The 17,552-nt window shown below is 52.5% G+C and overlaps 1 protein-coding gene across 3 annotated transcripts; it reads right to left on the bottom strand.

Annotated features, from left to right (window-relative positions):
• Positions 1–31: 31 nt before the first annotated feature.
• Positions 32–16,078, bottom strand: LOC309331074 (nuclear envelope pore membrane protein POM 121-like). 3 transcript variants are annotated; one of them, XM_081843066.1, is made up of 14 exons: positions 15,591–16,078; positions 12,345–12,560; positions 11,579–11,758; positions 10,614–10,694; positions 10,010–10,184; positions 8,683–8,795; positions 8,202–8,278; positions 7,521–7,645; positions 7,137–7,239; positions 6,669–6,842; positions 3,902–5,421; positions 3,667–3,871; positions 2,765–2,887; positions 32–2,522 (listed from the first exon to the last, which is right to left on the bottom strand). In XM_081843066.1, the coding sequence occupies exons 1-14, from the start codon at positions 16,058–16,060 to the stop codon at positions 2,428–2,430; spliced, it is 3,657 nt and encodes a 1,218-aa protein (XP_081699192.1). In that variant the 5' UTR covers positions 16,061–16,078; the 3' UTR covers positions 32–2,427. The 3 variants fall into 3 exon arrangements, with proteins under 3 accessions (XP_081699192.1, XP_081699191.1, XP_081699193.1); XM_081843065.1 differs by having other exon boundaries at positions 3,667–5,421; XM_081843067.1 differs by lacking the exons at positions 12,345–12,560; positions 15,591–16,078 and adding an exon at positions 11,850–11,923 and having other exon boundaries at positions 3,667–5,421.
• Positions 16,079–17,552: the final 1,474 nt, after the last annotated feature.

Here is a 17,552-nt window from a genome sequence, read left to right as displayed (position 1 = left end):
CTCCTGCTAAAACAGAAAGACACTCTCCATCTCAAGCAGTTTTGTTTTATTTTAAATCAACATAAGCGAGGAAAAGAAATTGCACATTCACGCTAAAACCCTCAACAGGAATGATCCAAGTCTTCATTGCGACATTTTCTTTTTTTTAAAAAAGGCAATCATTCTCCCCATCCTCACAGACGTCATCCCACTCACACAGTTGACGCTGGCACTCTGCACGCAATCAATGGAAAGGATGCAGCCTGGGGTGACGGGGAGGGTCCCAAGCTGTTTCCCTTAGCAAGCTCAGGATGTGGTGGCTACCTGGCTGGGCAGAGACGTGACTGAGGTAAAGGAAGAGAGGCAGCCCGAGCTCAGGAAGCACCTGTTGTCTCCACCTTCACAGAATTGGGTTTCTTTTGGGGAGGAGGAGGGATACAAAGGGGGTTCTTAAAGACAGTACCATTCCCATAGCAAGGCACTGCTCTGCTTACTACCAGCATGCCAATGTCATTTATCCACAAGGCAGTGATCTGTGGAAGCCTCATTCTTTTATAAACCTCCCCCACCCCACATCCAGGGGCTGGATGGAAGCTTTTGGCTACTGCCTCTCCAATAGCCCAGACAGAACACTCACCCCCCATGCCAGGCACCCTCTAAATGTGCAAGAGCTCTCAAGCATTACAGGACAGACAAAGCCACATCCACATTATAAAACAAGAACATGGAATGGGACGGGGGGGGGGGAGGCAGGCAAGGGGCTCCCAGCCTGAGACTGTTGCTGCCCAGCCACCTCCCGCTCCTCAGAGCTCCCCACCCCAGCTAATTTCCTAATGAACAGCTTTGCACTTTCACACACTTCTATGAACCAAGCTTGAAGGAATTCAAAGGCAATTTAGCTTAAATACAAAAATAAAGTTTCATTTTGTTAAAAAATGTTTAAATATTTTTTTTCCTTAAATTTAGAATTAGGCAGGCTCACGCACACACTCTCACACCGTTGTCTCCACTGTATGAAAAAAGCTGGCAGACACTGCACTTTCGCGCTTCAAGAGGGAGGTGGGGGGGGGGGAGAGAGGAGCTGGGATGTTCTTTCCCAAAATGAAGGGAGCTCCTTAGAAGAGGAGGGGGTGCTCTTTTGCTTGCTGGAGCCTCTTGCAAACAGTGCTGTGTAGTAGGGCAGCCGGCATTGTGCCATGGCAACCCTGGCAGACTGCAGAGCCCTCCCACATTAGAGCCTCTTCTCTCCCACCAAAATCCAGTGCAGGGAGTCAAAGGCGCTGGAGCTGTGCAGCCCTGCTAGGGAGGGCGGCCTTGCTTCACCTCCCTCTCCTCCTCCCAGATGACGCACATAGAGCCGCCCCCTGCTTAGCACTGCCAGCCTCCCAGTCTGAAAACTCTCGAGTGCTTGGCTCCACTCGGCACACGTAGCAGCGATGCTGCTACCACCACCGTCCACACCCAATTCGGCGGGGTTCGTCTCCCTTGGAGACAAGACAGCCACCCCCCAAAAGAAATGTTTACAGCAAGTCCGGCATTACCAACATGCCGCCACACATACAATTAAATTCTTCCTCCAAACTCGATTCACAGAGCAATTGAGAAAAAAAAAGGAAAGGGAAAGAAAGAACACATTCTGTGAGCAGAGCAGACAGACGGATGATTGGGGGGGGGGGAGATGGAAGAGGGCAGGGGCTCAAGTGAAGCAGCAGCAGCAGCAGCAGCAGCAGCAAGGGGGTGAGGTGGGGAGCTACCTCTTCACTCCCACCCCAGCATCTCCCTGACTGCGGAGGGGGTCCCAGCCATGGAGGAACAGTGATTAGTGTTTTGGCGAAGGGCCCCCAGCACAGTGACTGCAACCATGGAGCCTCAGCAAGGTGGTTTTGCCAGCTGCAAAGGGGCTCTGAAGGTGGTGTGGGCCACAGCATCATAGGAAAAGGACCCCAAGCCCTTGGTGTGTGGGGCCTCTGCCCTGGATCAGGAGAACCTTCTGCCACTTGACTCCAGGAAGAGGGGAAGGGGCTCCAGGTGGAAACTGGCACACCGCTGCTGGCCTCCTCCCGGCTCACTGCCCTCCCTTGGCAGCCAAAAAAGGGAGCAGGTTGAGGTAAGGCAAGAAGGTGGATGGGAGGGAGGAGGGATCCACAGGGGGCTGCTCACATGGGGAAAGGGAAAGTAGCTGATATGTACAAAATTTAATCCAGACTCAGTCATGGACTGTTCAAGTAAAAAGGGCTTGGTTTCTCCTGTCCCGTTTGAGGGGGTAAAAATTGCTCTGGGTAACTTCCTGCGGACGTCACAGACAACGTGGCCCCTAGGCCAGTCAGTCCTGCTGAGGGTGAGCTGTAGAAGCAGCAGCCTCCGTTGGGCAGGTGCTGTGCCCAGGCCAGTCTAGGCCCGACAGCAGGTTGGCCGGGAGCTGGAGCCCAGCCAGGAAGTCTCTCTTGGCTACTTCTTTCGGGTGTGCTGCCTCCGGGCTTGTAGCCGCTGGCGGGAGCCAGTCTTGGATCCTGCCCCAATGGAGAAGGTGGGGGCTGGGGGTCCTGCAGGGAAAGACAGAGAAGCAACAAGAAGCCCCCATATCAGTCTCGGCTACATAGACCAAAGTCAGAGGGCTCACAGCAACAGCCCCTTCTGCCACGCAGGGCCAGCTGGATGAGGGGGAAATGTATGTTGGGGTATCCCACAGCCCCCCCATTCACCCAACCCCCTCAAGTTCATGGGAGCAAGGAAGCAGACAGAAATCCTGCCCCATAAAACTCTGCTCATCTTCCCAGACTCTTACCAAAAGGAGGTCCGGTACTTCCAAAGGTGGGGGTGATGGATGATCCAAAGGAAAGGGTGCTGCCCCCCACTGTGCCCGCTCCTGGTGCCGGCGAGCTCTGCCCAAATGTGGGTGGTGGAGCTCCTAGAAGACCAAAAGGTGTTGAAAAGAGAGGCCCACCAGAGTAGGGACATGCATCCAAGGGGAAACAAAGCCAAGATGCTAGTCTCTGCGCTTTACTGCATGGGACTGGGAGTAAAAGAGCCAGTCCTTCTCTGCCTTTGCCCTCCTATGCAAGGCCAATTGGACAGAATGAGGCAGGTCAGTCTGGACCCGCCTGTCTCCCAGCCAAGGGAGAAATGTCCCCCTCCTCTCTCAACATGCCTCAGTCTGTCACTGACATGGAGGACTGAAGCTTCATGCTCCAAAGCCCAGCAGGAAGGCAGAGCGAGTCCAGCAAAGCATAAAAATCTCGGCATCTGTGAACACCCAGAGACTTTGCATGATTTATTCTGCTGTCAAAATCCAGGCCTTGGGAAGATCTAAAACTTTAGACTAGGAGTGGAGGAAAAGGGATGGAAATAAGGAGGAGGGAGGAGCATGGATGTAAGACCTGGATCCAGGGGAGTGAGTGTACACAGAACATCCATGTGGCAGGGAAAGCGTTTCTCTCCTCCCTTCCCCTACGTTTAACAGATTGTGCCTGACACTGTCTCACAAATTCTCAGGCTTTGCAAAGAGAAGAGGGTGAAGAATGGTGACAGTGGGCAAATGCAGTCGTATTTACAACCTGTTTTTTAAAGGCGGCCAACCCTGGAGAGAAAGGAGCTAGGGGCATGGCTGCAGCAGACCCACCCTGCCCTCCACCTCCCTTGCCCAGGACCCAGGTATGTGTGTCCATCCCAGGTTGGGGAACGACTCACCTCCAAAGGCTGGCTTGCTCTCTTGCGTGCCAGGGATGTTGAAAGCGAATCCAGAGCTCTGGCTCTGGGCCCCCAGAGGGTTTTGTGCCAAAGAAGATCCAAAGGGTGTTGCCGCTGCCGCTGCCCCTGCTGCCCCAATCTGTCCACTGCCAAAGCTAAAGCTCACGGGAGCCGCTCCGGGACCTGCAGTGCCAGCAGCAGCAGCAGCAGCAGCAGCAGCAGCAGCAGCAGCAGCTGCACCCATGCCAAAGGCACTGACTGCTCCAGGGGCCTGGTTGGCTGCCCCAAAGCTGAAGGGAGTGGGAGCTGAGCTCCCAAACACCGGGCCTCCTGCACTGCTGTTGCTGCTCGTGGTCTGAGTGTTGGACCCAAAGCCCGACGTGGCGGAGGTTGTGGCCGTCCCAAAGGAGAAGACAGAGGTGGTGGCTCCAAACGCTGGCTGGCTGGTGCTTTTTGCGCCAAAGGATGGTAGGGGCCCAGTCCCACTGAAGGGTGTCTGTGAGGGGCTGCCAAAAGCTGGTTGGGCCGCTGGCTGGGAGAAGCTGAAATGAGATTCAAAGCTCACAGGCCCTGCAGATGGCTTGGTGGCTGCCTGCTGACTCTCGGCAACTGTTGTGTCCAAAGCCAGCTGGCTGGTGTCCGTTGGGTACGGAGGCGGTGGCTTGGAAGCCGTGCCAAAGCCCCCTGTGAATGCAGAGGCGCCGGACCCAAACATCAGGGGAGGCTGTGTTGTGGCCGAAGGGGCCGTTGTGGCGCTGCTGTTGCCGAAGAGGCTGAAGCCTGCCGTGGTGGTGGTAGTGCTGGGAGCCGCCTCTGTGTTGCAGGAGGGTGCCTGGCTGAAGGCAGAGCTCACCAAGGGGCTGAGAGTGGGACCTGTGGGGGCAACCTGCTTGCCAAATTGGAAAAGGGGAGCAGTGCCGCTAGTGGATGGGGCCCCAAAGAGCGAGGGATGCTGGGATGATGCGGTGGCAGAGGTGCTGCTAGGTGCAGCTGTGGAGGCCGGCAGGGTGGGCCCAAAGCCAAAGACTGCCTTGCTTGAGGAGACAGCTGTGGAGTTGGCTGTGGTGGAGAGCAGAGCTGCTGCAGTGGTGGTCACAGTGGCCTCCAGGGGAATGGGGAACCCAGGCGTGGCTGTGGTGGTGGAGCTGCTGGCGGGCAGGGTGGGCACGGGCGCCGGCTGGAAGGTGAAAGGCGAGGCAGCTGCCACTGTTGCAGGAAGAGCTGAGGTGTCTGGTGGGGGTGGAGCCCCAAATACGGGCTTGAAAGTGCTGCTGGAAGTGACAGGAGGAGCAGCCAAGGAGGAGGGCAGAGTCCCAGTAGCTGGGGCAGGCCCAGTCGTGGTGGTGCTACTCATGGAGAAACCCAGCCCCTCGCTCTTCACTAGGCTGCCAAAGACGGGCTTGAACATGGGTGCTGCCTCAGGTGCAGGAGAGGCAGTCGTTGTTGTTGACACAGGGGCTGCAGGAGGGCTAGTAAGAATCCCAAAGAGGGTGCTGGGCTTCGGGGCAGAGGCAGGCCGTGCTGGAGTCTGGCCCAGCTCAGAAGAGGAGGCAGCCATTGGGCTGCAGGTGCTGCTGGCAGGCTGGGCAGCACTGGAGGAAGAAGACAGTGCTGTAGTAGCCAGGGGCGCTGGGACACCGAGTGACAACAGTGGGGCCTTGGTCACCTCAGGGGAGCTCATGGGCATGGAAGAGCCCAAATCCAGGGAAGGAGAAGGAGCTGACAGCGGAGGAGTCTCTGCAGTAGAGCCAGGACCTGGAATAGCAGGGGAGGAAGAGCATTGTCACTATACCAGAGAGGAAATGCTGCTCAACAGGGAAAGCTCATTAACAACGGTTCTCTGTTTTGCATCAGACAACCACTATTTTCTCTCATTGCCCACCCAGCCTCCTCCTGCATCAGATATCACAGTCTTCAGCTTGCCTTTAAGATGCAGTGTCAAATGTTAAATCCTGCAACTTGTATATTCTCCTTCAGCCACCCCAGCTGTGATTACATACAGGGAGGTTGAAGAGGGCCGAGACTTACGGTAACTTATCTGTCTTGACAGAAACTAACATCTGCACATGGCAAAGAAGCAAATTGTGGGGGAGGGAAGTCTGTGCCCTCAAGAAACTTGTCAGGAATTCCAGAATACTGTGCCAACCTCTCTCTCCCCACCTCCTCTGATGTAGTTAACTTTGTCCATTAATCCCTGGAAAGTGGCTTAGAGTAACCAGCTAGTTTTGACCTGAGACTTAAGGTCACCCTGATCTTAACAAGACTGGACATTCCTCAAGGAAAACTCTTCATGAAGCTACAAGCAAGTCTATCGCACATAGGAGTGGGGATTCCACAGACCACGTTAAGAACAGCCACCTGCAACTGAAACTCCCACCAGCTGTGGGCTAACACTGTTCAGCTTCCTCCAGTCCCAACATTATACAGCACTGCTGGCTGTGGCTGATAGGAACTGCAATCTCAGAAAGGGAAACGTGCCTTATAAAGCACACACACGTAGAGCAGGGGCAGCCAAGTAGGCGCCCTCTCCCCACATGTGGTTGGACTACAGCTCCCATCATGCCTAGTGACTGGCTGTGGTTGGCTGGGGTAGGTGGTAGAAATCAACATCAGGTTGGCAACCCTGGAAGAGGTTCTCCTGCAAGAAGGCACTCCAAATTAGAGAAGCTCCCAAGGTAGGAAATTCCGACTCCTTGAAAAGGAAGTGTCACCCAAGCTATTTTTTGTGCCCCCTTGAGAAACTGCAATTGATCAGCTTTTAATGGTATGATGCCTTAAAGAAACAAAGTATCTCGGATGCTTTAGCCCCCAGGGTCATCAGGTGCCCTCCACCAGATAAAACCCCCTCTGGAATCTCCCTCCCTCCCTCACACACCCCTTTCCTAACCAGCATGGCTAGGTTTCTGCAGCAGGAAGGCAGGACGCCCTTGGGAAGAGCTGCACCCTCAATCACATCATAGCCAAGCTACTATCATCCCCCAAGGCCTCCCCAAACCACTCACCAGCTTGCCCTGAGGAGCTCTGCCCATCTTGCATCTTCTTCAGGCTCTCCAGGAGGGGGTTGGTGCTGGCAGCTGTGACAGCCAGCGACACAGCGGTGGACTTGTTAGGTACTGTCCCGAAAGACAGGGTGCTGGGTGGTGAGGTCATCGGAACTGAGAGTCTGGGAGTGGAATCTGTTGGGGAGGACCAGAATTTAAGGAGCAGAGTGCTTAGGGCTTTAAAAAAATATATATTAAGCAGGATATAAATGCAGAATAAACCCAGGGGCACCCAAACACAACAACCAAGGAGGCAACCAAATGTACAAAACCAATTGATAGACCTGAGAGCCACTAAAGGGACCTTCTTGAGGAGATCCAAAATTCCCTGTTTTCTGTTTTATTTTACTCTGCAAGCCCCTTATTCCAATGCCCTCCCCTCCCTAAACTTGAGGCAGTTCATACACAGAGGGGAGGGGGTGCTCCTACCAGTCTTGTCCTCCAGGACTCTGTTGAACCACTGCAGAGCAGCCTTCTTTTCTGCATCCAGGTCAGCAGAAGTGACAGAATAGCCCAGCTGAGGCGGAAGAGGCTGTGGAGAGAAGAGGAGGGACATTGCTTGCTTCAGGTGAGCATGGCAGTCCAGTGGGCCCCCAGAGGAAGGAGGGAAAGCCCTCCAAGGGCAGCAGCCTGACACCAAGACAGTCTACCTGGCTCAGCCTTGTTTACACCAGGGGCAGTCAAAGCGGTCAGCAACCTTTGACTCAGTCAAGGCAAAAGGCAGTGAGTCAAGAGCTTGGCACTCATTCTCTCTCACTCCAAGCTTGTCCTCAAGGCCAACTAAGTCCAGAAAAAGGAACAGAAGGAGCGTACCATGGTGAAATTATCTTCCCGCCGAGTGGAGAGCAACTGGATCTTCCGCTTGCGCTTGCCAGTGCTGCCTGATGAAGGTGGCGACACTGGTGAGCTGTGCCTGCTCCGCAGGGGCATCTCTGCTGCTGCAAGAAGAAGAGGCCAGAGTTCGTAAGCCCACGGTTTTATGCATGAGGCCCTGGCCCAGCCAAAGGAGGCTTGGGATTCTGCAGCACTGGTGGCCTGTTTCTAAATACTGTCACTTTAAGCTTCTAATAAATCCCAGGTGGACATAATGTGAACATGGGAAGTGAGAGGAAATACCTTCTAAAATGGGGTGGTTGAGATGTGTAGCATTCAGCCCTCCAGATGTTGCTGAACTACAACTCCCCTCACTCCTGACAGCCAGGCCAGGCTGAAGGCCAGGGATAGCGGAAGCTCCAGGGAGATTTGAGCTGCTACACGTTAAGATACACCCCCTGCCTCCGGCCATTCTAAAGTCTTCCCACCTAGCCTGTATTGAGATAAACATTCTACCTGCCTGCCCGCCCGCTCCACCCACCAAGAGTTTTGCACTTGTTCGTTTTTTGCTTTAAGATCATCACAGCAGTATCAATGCCACATCAATTCTGGTTCCTGCTCCAAGTATGTCCACCTTTTTATTAGCAAAGCATCCCTGCCCCCCTCCACCTGCCTACTCACACTCATTCTTCTCTGCTGGCGCCTCCTTGTCTGTCCTCACAGTCGTGGAGTTGATGGACTGGTGAGACTCTTCATCCCTGGAGCAAAAGGAGAAAGCCAGTGAGACCTGACTCTTGAGGACTCATTGCTCTCAAGACTCTGGCAGGTGAAGGGGTTTAGCTAAGGAAATGGATGCCTTGGAGGACCCTTGCTATAAAAAGTACCTTGTGCTGCCCCAAAACACCCACATTAAGGAGTCAGCTTTCCCATTTCACAGAATCCTTCTACCCAAAGGAGGGACCTTGCCTATTCACTCTTTTCCAGAGGGCGCATCAACATAGGAAAACTGTGGCAATGTGAAAGGAAAGGGAGGTGTTGCTCTGGATGGGAACCATGGGGAAGGGGGGAGTCCTTGAACCGCCCCCCCCCCCGGCTGGCCTCCTGGCCCTTCCCGGCCTTGGCCCCACACTGCCACAAGCAGGCAGGGAGAAGGTGCACTCACGTGAGGCTGGCGTTGGGGTATCTTGCTTTTTTGTTCGGCCTCTCAGGTGTCTGGGAACGGGAGGATGCTGGGCTGGAGAGAGGAGAGGTGCTTGGGCCGCTCCTCTTCCACACCTGGAGGAGGGAATCAAAGAGGACAGCAGAGGCAGAGTGAGATGGCAGCATCACACATCTCTTAGCTGGAGCTCTAGTGAAACCACTTAGCACAGCCTCAGCCAACCTGAGGCCCTTCAGATGTTGCTGGGCTACAGTGCCCATCAGCTCCAGCCAGCAGATTTAATCCAAGAATGGAGAACCTATGGCAGCATTTGAGGCATTGTTGACTGGAACCCCCATCACCCTGACCATTAGTCGTCCTGCCTGGATGGGCTGCTGCAGTCTAACAGCATCTGGAGGGCACCACAGATGCCCCCTGTCTTAACAGATATAAAATGAACGAAATCCTGGAACACGGCAGAAGTCACAGCAAGATCAGAGTAATGCAATTACTAAATCTTGCCTTCTATATTAGCCAACAGATGAAGTAACATACTTTGTAAGCATGCTCACACCCTGCTGTTCTCTCATATAATTCAAGATGAAAGTGCTTTCATGGGGGCTCCAATTCAAGCACTGACCAAACCCAGACTGGCTTCATGTCCGCCAGGTAGCTGGGTGAAGGGCCAACAGGCCAACCCAGAGAATTAGAAGGTAAAATAAGATGAAGTACGATGATGCAAGGAGTCAGGACACGGAGCAACAATGTTCCTAGGAGATGAAAATATTTTTGGAACTCTGAGAGGCCTTTCATGTTCCATATCCTAAAGGCATTTCATTTCAGGGATAACTTTCAAAGATTAACTAAAGCTACATGCTGTCAGTTGGGCCTTCTACAAGTGGGAACTCTCAGGGGCATCTCAGTTGTCCAGTGTGGCTTTGCCATCCCCATGTTCAATTTTATCTAGAACTAGGGCAGCCTTCTGCAAACTGGCCTCCAGATGTTTTGGACTATGACTCATCAGTTGCAGTCAACACGCCATGAATTATACCAGTTGAAAATGTATAATCTCTAACAATGGGGGGGGGGGGGCTAAGCATGACTTCTCAGGTATAAACTTTTGGTTTTTTAAATATGAGAAAAACAATTTAAACATTTCTGTTGAAGTTGAGACTTAAGATGATGAAGACCATTGAAAAATAAGTACTGTAACACTGGATTTAGAACTACTGATTTTCTTCTTAATTTACACAAAGGGATTGCCACTCAGTTAATATATTATGACTTGTGATGCTAAATATCTCCAGCCTCCCTGATCATGGGGAAAAGAAGCCAAGGGACCGGCACGTACCTGTGAGAGGCCCCGGGTGGAACTGTAGGAGCTGGCGATGGCATTGCGGATGGAGCTAGGGATCCCCCCTACAGGCAGGCTGTTGATGGAGCTGAGGGAGGAGGTACGCGACCTCTTGGAGGAGCCTTCTTCCAGGCAGTGGGACAGGAGGAGACAGCGCTTCAGGGAGCCAGGCCTAGGGGCAAGAGGCAGAGATGGCAGTAGCACGGTGAGCCACCTTCGACAGGGCTCTCCTTCTGTCAAAGCCTTGCTGGGAAGATGGCCTTTTACAGAAATCACCCCACAATTCATATCCAGAACAGCATGGAGAGATTTGCCAAACCTCGAACTTCTCTCCATGCATATGAACAATGGCCTCAATCTGCCTCTCCTAGCATAACCATGTGCACAGCATTTCAGTGCCAAAGGACACATGATGAAGCAGATCCAATTGTGGTTTCTCTCTTTTTAAAAATACTTCAATGCAGGCGAGGGGAGGGGAGAGGATAGAGGTCAGGCCTCTGAATTTGATTGGTGTAACGAGTACTGCTCCCCTACACTCCACCATTATTTGTCAATACCATTAGGAGGAAGCCTTTTTCCAGGCATAACTCTCTGTACTTACTTGGGGATCAAAGATGCTGGGGCGCCGTTGGCCACCAAGGGCTCAAAGGCAGACTGTCCACTCCCACTGCTATCATGGCGCCTGGAAGGGGGGAGAGAAAAGGGAAAACAAGGTCTTCAGAAAACCTAAGAGCGTAGCTGTCACAAGCATGGATCCAGCTCATTACGATACTGAGCAAGGCCAACTCAGCTCTCAGCCTGACAAGGCAAGGGATGACATAGTGGCGGATGCCAACAAGCTTGGAAGACCCCAGTTTAAATCTTGGTGCAACTTAGCAGGTGATGCAAGGGGCTGGTGGTTTACCATTTCATTCATTTTTTGAAGGGGGCTATTCAGAAATTAGTCAAATGGTTTTGAGAGAGGGGTCTTGCTCTTTTAGATTTTTCAGCTAATTGAAACTGAAGTCCATCTCAGCAGCCTCTCACCCTCACCCCCACAAAGCCACATTGCAACAGTGCCATGGTCCAGTTTGGAAGCAAAGCAAAGCCAAACCGTAACTGAGCATGAGGCTGCGAATGTGTGGGTGTAGTGTGAGAATCATGATTGCCACACTCCTCCTCCTGGCTGTGCAACCTGTATGACATAGCAATACAGGCTTGGGATTTGTCTCCCCCATGCAACCACAAGCCCAGTTGGAGGCCCAGGGAGGAGGAAAAGCACCTGCAAGCACCTGGATACTCAAGCACTTGTGCACAGTTCCCTTAAACAACCGTGTAGTTCACTCACTTAAGAGACTTAGGGGATATAGAGAGTTCCAACAACATGTAGGAACCTGAGGCTCACTATGTCACCAAGAACCCACTCCAGCCTTGATAGGGGCAAGGTACGACTTGGGTTGTTTCTGCCTTTTCTCAGTGATTAAGCATCAGTGGTTCTGAGGCAGACATCTTCAGTCCCAGGATCTCAGCCCCTTTGTGCCCTAATGGATGCTGCTGGCAACCAGACAGGCCACTGCTGGCTGTTACCTCCTCTTGCTCTCCTGGCCACCTGGGACATTCCGGTCCTCCTCTCCCTCCTCCTCCTCCTCCTCCACGGCCCTCTTTCGGCTCTCCCTGAGAGCGCTCAAGACCGTCTCTTTAGCGCATGGGTCCAGGGTACTGTTGGGCATTGAAGAGAAAGCCACGGGGGAAGCCAGCTGCTCCAACCTGTTAATAGGAAGAAACAGTAGTCATAAGGAATCGGAGCTCTCTCGCATCCCAACAATATGCTCTCCCTCAGGAGGCAAGGTGTCCCCACCCGCCTGAATCCAGTGAGATCTTGTTGGCAAGAGTTATGGCTGCAAGGAGTCTCTCTCCACATCAGCCTGAGGGCTTGCTCATGACCTCACAAAGCTCTTCTAGGGCAGCAAGCTGATGCTGATTAAGAAGTCATTCTAGGGCCATCAGCTGAAGAGGAGGAAGAGAGGGTTGGCCAACCAATCAGGACTGGCCTAATGAGGCAACAGGGCCAAGTGAGATTTAGGCTGTGTATACACCCCAATTTTACAAAATCAAAATCCACCAGAAGGGATCTTCCCAATTTCTCCTTGCTCTACCCAGTCATTTTAAACATTTATTGGAATTGTGTTTTAGTCTGGTTTTTTTAAAAGTGTTTGGGCTTTTTGTTTTGTCTTGTTGCATTTTGTTATGCTTACTGTTTGTTGCTTTTGTTAATCTTTTGATTATTAAAAAATAAAAAATAAACCCATGAAGGAATTGCTTGGCTTGGGACAGATCCTAGCCAGAGACTTACAGTGGGGAACGGCAGAGGCTGCTGTCTGGTCGAGCAATCTTCACTGTCACAGGGCTCCGGGCCAGGCTGGAGTTGTGGACAGACAGCCTGTTTTTACGCCGATATCCATCCCAGCAGATTGAGGGCAGGGTCCCCAGAGAGGTGTACTGGGCCTGTTGGATGGGGTAGCGCCGCCGAGGGGACAGCATAAAATGAGGTGATGCAGAGAGGTGGTCCCTGAAGAGAGAAAAGAACACGGGTCAGTCAAGACAGAGGGAAAGAAGATGCTCAAAGAACGGCTGGCCTTTCCTCAAAAAGTACCAGCTGGAACAGGAAACCCTCAAACTGAACAGGCAAGTTCTCTTCTTGGCCACTACAAGGGGTTTCTTTTCACAACCATGATCCACTTTGTAAGAAGAACCTGGGGGAAACTACACATGTTCAAAACCTGAGCAATGATGGTGCTCTGAGTGTCGATAACCTCAGCCACAAATAGCAAGACACATGATCCATCAGTTTATACTGCCGGTTGCTTTACTGCCCTGGCAAAATACTTGGCAGACACTGTCCTCACTACACCAACCTGAACACTAGTGCAGCAGTGGCTGGATTCAAGTGTGGAAGGCTTCTGTTATTCATCTGAAAGATATACATCAAACAATCTCCATCTAATTGTTAAAATCACTGCTGAGCTGTTAAGATCACCTAACCTAACAAACACACATGGAGGTTGTGAAGCTCAGATACATCACATCAAATGCATGGCATTCTACTGAACACCCACATGAGCTCGTGGAAGGAGAGAGGGGTTCCTCTAACAGTTTAAAGTTGGCTGATTCATGTTCAAAGAAATGAGGTGCCGAAATGGGCTCCCCACCTACTTCATAAGGAAAAGTCCTGCCCCAGCAGCCTCTCAAGACAGGAGAGGGATATGCTGGAATGCTTTCCTCAATTCCTTAATGCAAGGCAAGCATAACAACATTCAGGTCTTCTATGACTTCAGGGATGCCTTTATGTAAGGCAATTTCCTGCAGAAAACAAAAAGGTATTTCTCTCTTCACAGCACACATTTCCTGGACTTGCCATCTCTGAACTCATCACAATGCAGAAAGTTTTGGACAAGCCACTTCCACACAAGGGACTGGAATGAAGATGCTGAGAATCCAATCCTCTGTGAGGAAACAAGCAGATCACACTGCAGCTACAAGAACCACCACACCCTGCATCCTGATGCTTCTCACATTAGCCATCCTGGAGCCTCTGGGAAGCCCCCAAAGCAGGGGGGAAGGGGCAGCAAACCTTCCCAGCATCTGATTCAGAGGGAAGCTGCCCCTGAAGATGTCTGAAGGTTCCGTTCAGCCATCAACAACCCTCCTCCTCCTCTGAACATGCCATCTAAGCCAGGGGCCAACACTACAGCTTGCAGTAAGCAAGCCCCATGGATTAATCCTGCCTATAGGAAGAAGCATTTTCTTGTCTACTGACAATCAAAGTAATCAGCCACCTAAGGTTCCAGTCTTATGGTGGAAGGAAGTCTCCATATAATCTCACCATTTCCTATACGCCATGTGTAATTTGATAAACATCTATCTAGTCCCTACCTTAGTAGTGTTATTTGCTGCTAAACAAAAAAGCCTCCAATACATTAGCCTTTTAGAACACAAGAAGCTGTCCTACATAGAGCTTGGACCAAACTGGTCCACCTAGCTTAGTACTGTCTGTATTGATTGGCAGAGGCTCTCCAGTGTCTTCAGCAGGGGACACTCTCAGCCCTTCCTGGAGATTCTGTCTAGGACTCTGTCCTACCACTGGGACACAGCCCTACCCTTCACAGGAAAGCTACTGCCAGCAAAAGGACACATGCCTGAGTTGGGTCTTTCTCTTTATTGTTTAGACCATTTACACACCTAACTATTCTGGCTGAAACCAACATCACTCAAAGTGTCTAACCTGCCCTTTTAAAAATACGATGCTAAAGTTGATGAAGAACAAACAACAGAATCTCTCTCAACACAGTCTGGCAGCAAGCACAACTGTTGATCCCAAACTGGCACATTCAGCCTTGAGAAAAAAGCCTGGCTGGTCTCTAGGCAGTGATGGGGCTCCCTCAGGACATTCAGCACCCACTGCTTTCAACTAAAGCACCTGGATTAGCACCACACAGCAGGGTGATTAAATGTTCCAAGGCTTTGAATGAAAGTGAAACAGGAGGGAGGGGAAAGGAAACCTGAGCTTTTCTGTGTTGGAAGCCCCAAGATGAATATGACAGGAGCTCTAGAAGAAGAGCAGCAATAGATGGGGAACTTGGAGGGATAAAGAAGTCCAGGATCTGATACTAAGATAATTTAATGAGAAGGGAGTAAAAAGACAAAAGCTGAATGACACTCCAGTGCACTGTCAAATGAAAAGCCTGGCCAGCCAAGTTATTGTGACTAATTGCAACCAGGGCCAAGAGTGGGAAATGATGCAGAGCAGAAAGAGCAACTGGAAGTGGGAGGAATGCAGTGAGGTGGGCAGGAGAGGTTGCAGCCCACATGCTCCTCCAGGCCACGCTGGGGGAAAGGTCTTCCCTGAAACCAAGTGTCCAGATCTGCCCTAAGCTCCCTTGGTCCCCCACAAGACCTTTACCAAGGGCCCCCCAGAGACCCCTCTAGCATAATCACTCTTTTCTTCCAAAGTTATCCTGGAACCATCATAGCTACAGAAGCTGCCTCAATACAAAAGGCTAAACCCTGGGGAACAGAAACTGCACTTTTAGGCAGGAGCTCAACAGCAGGCAAGAGGAGTGCCTTGCCCCACATGCAAGTGAGAGGGGTGTGTGTTGGAGAAGGAAGGAAGGCTGGGTTCAAGGTGTGGGAGGCGAACATGTGGATGGTTGAGGGAGCTTTATTTTGCACATCCACGTGCCCAAAAATGAAGAAGGAGCTCCCTAGACAAGCTGAAGACAACCAGTGGAGCAGGAAAAATAATGGACAGGGTCAGCTTCTCTTCGGTTTGCTTTCCCATCTCCAATAAATGGGCATGTGCTCTGCTGGAGGCCCTGCACAAGCAGCAGGCGTCTTTCCTCACCACAACCCACAGCCCCCATGTACAGAGTGCAAAAGAGCGCTCCTCTCTTCCCCCGAGCATGGGTGGAAGTTGTGGAGAGAGGAGTGTGACAAGCTTCTGCCCCCTAAACATGTGCAGAGTGCAGAAGGGCGCTCCTTTCTTCCGAGCGTTCTTGGGTGGGGGGCGTGGAGAGAGGACTACCCGTCGTCCTCTTCTTACCCGCAGCTCCCTCTTTGATGCTGCTGCTGCAACTGCCGCCGTTTCCTTTCGGGCAGGACCGGGGCCGGTGAGGCGTAGCAGCATCCGCCCCCCATGGCAGGGCCCCCGTTGGCCAAGGCGGGGGAGAAGGCGCGGTGGGGCAGCGACGGCGGCCCCTTCATCTCCTTCCCGAAGCCGCCGCCTCCCGCCGAGGACGAGGCGGCCGCCCAGGCTCCCCCGGCCGCCGCCGCCGCCACGGCCAGCGAGAGCGCCGCCCCGGACAGGCCCAGCAGCAGCACCAGCAACGACAGCGACGCCGCGGCCGCTGCCGCCGCCGCCGCAGGGAAGGCCCAAGCCCGGCCGCCCTCAGACGACCCTCCGCCTCGCCGCCGGCCCCGCTGCTGCTGCTGCTCTCGCTCGCGAGGATTCCGCCGCCGCGACGGAGGCCACCAGCCCCAGCCGGGCCCCGACGCGCCGCCGCCCCGAGACATCGAGGCCCCGACGCGCCGCAGCCGCCACGGCCGCCTCAGCCACTCGCGCTCTTCCCTTTCCCGTGCCCGGCATGCACCGCGCGCCCGCGCGCGCCCGAGGAGCAAGGGGGCGTGGTCCGTGGAGCTCGTCGGCGCGGGGGAGGGGGAGGGAGGGAATGGGCGTGGCCTGGAGAAAACGAGAGGCCTCTCTCTGCGAGGCGGAGGGGAGGGAAGAAAGGCGGGAAGGAAGGAAAGTGGGGCGGGGCACCTGAAGCGCTGAGGTGAATCTCAGTCGCTCGCTCTCGCTCTCCCCAGCCTGGGTTGACCCCTGGGCAGGCGGGGATTCAAAATGGTCTCCCTCCCTCGGAAGTCCCCGAATTGGTCATGAGGAGAAGAGGAGCTCGGCTAACAGGTCATAGAAAATGTCTGGCCACAGAAGGAGCTGAGGAGATGTTCAACAGTGGTTACAGTCACAAAAAGGGGGAAACAAAAACCACGAATTACGCGAATAAATAAGAATAAAGTAGAAACAGTAATATAAATAAATTAATAACATGTATCAGTAAGAAAAACAACGCACACGGGGGCAACAATCCCCTCACGGAGGTAGACTGCGGTGGCGCTTGGAGGTTCTGGGCTGCGGCCAAGCAAGTCCTCCCAGTGGGCTGCCGGTTGGAATAAATTCACCAATGATTATGTTATTCATTTCAGTGGGTCCACTCGGAGTGGGACTAAGTAAGTTAAAATCCTCTGATCAGCTGCCCTGGGTTAAGATCCAAGGAGGGGAAAGGGGAAAGGCAGTGCTGGTAGACTCATCATCTGCCCTGCACCTCAGCCATGAGTAGCCAACATGGCGCTTTTAGCAGGTTGCTACAAGACTCCCAACCGCCATCAGCCCTAGCCAACATTGCCAATGTCAAAGGTTGATGGGAGCAGGAGTCCAGCAACACCTGAGCTCCCCACATGCATTCTCCACCTCTGGTTAGAGCAGCCTACTCTGATGTGGCCCAGTAACCATGTATATTGGATTGCAGCCTTAAACCAGTTTAAGGCTTATCCTTCCTCTTCAGGAAAAACTAGTTCTGTGAAGGGGAGCTCTCCAGACACAGCAAAACACAGCTTGAAAATAGATCTATTTTTTTACCCTTTTAAAATAAGAGGGTTAAATGTGGGGTACTTCTTTGGCTGTATGTAAACCATCACCACCCTCTGGCATGGCACCCATTATCAACCATCACCTGGGTGCAACCATCCAATGAGGCTAGATGGGAAGCAGAGATCTGACCAACAACTCTCAGCTCCTTTTCTTCCACAGTGGTTTCCATCACACTTGGTTCTAATGAGAACTCTGTAGCCAATAGGAATTAGTGCCAGTTTCCTGTTTCCCCCCTGCTTTTTCCTTTAAGGTCTTTTAGATTATGACTTGTAGCATGAGGCTTGTATTATTAGTTATCTTTTTATGTCACTTTAGGAAGCTATCTCCTATCAAGTCAGGGCATAGATCCATCAACCT

The sequence above is a fragment of the Podarcis erhardii genome (assembly GCF_964252035.2).
Source record: "Podarcis erhardii genome assembly, chromosome: 16".
Taxonomy (NCBI): domain Eukaryota; kingdom Metazoa; phylum Chordata; class Lepidosauria; order Squamata; family Lacertidae; genus Podarcis; species Podarcis erhardii.
The sequence above is the reverse complement of the archived record's forward strand: the minus strand, read 5'-3'. Positions and strand labels throughout refer to the sequence as shown.

Bases quoted from the DNA above. Each gene is read 5' to 3' on its own strand.
- LOC309331074 (XM_081843065.1), bottom strand. From the start codon at position 16,060: ATGTCTCGGGGCGGCGGCGCGTCGGGGCCCGGCTGGGGCTGGTGGCCT. The intron at 11,759-12,344 runs GTAAGTCTCTGG...TCCTATTAACAG, and splicing joins AGCCTCTGCCGTTCCCCACT to GTTGGAGCAGCTGGCTTCCC. The intron at 10,185-10,613 runs GTAAGTACAGAG...TCTTGCCCCTAG, and splicing joins CCAGCATCTTTGATCCCCAA to GCCTGGCTCCCTGAAGCGCT.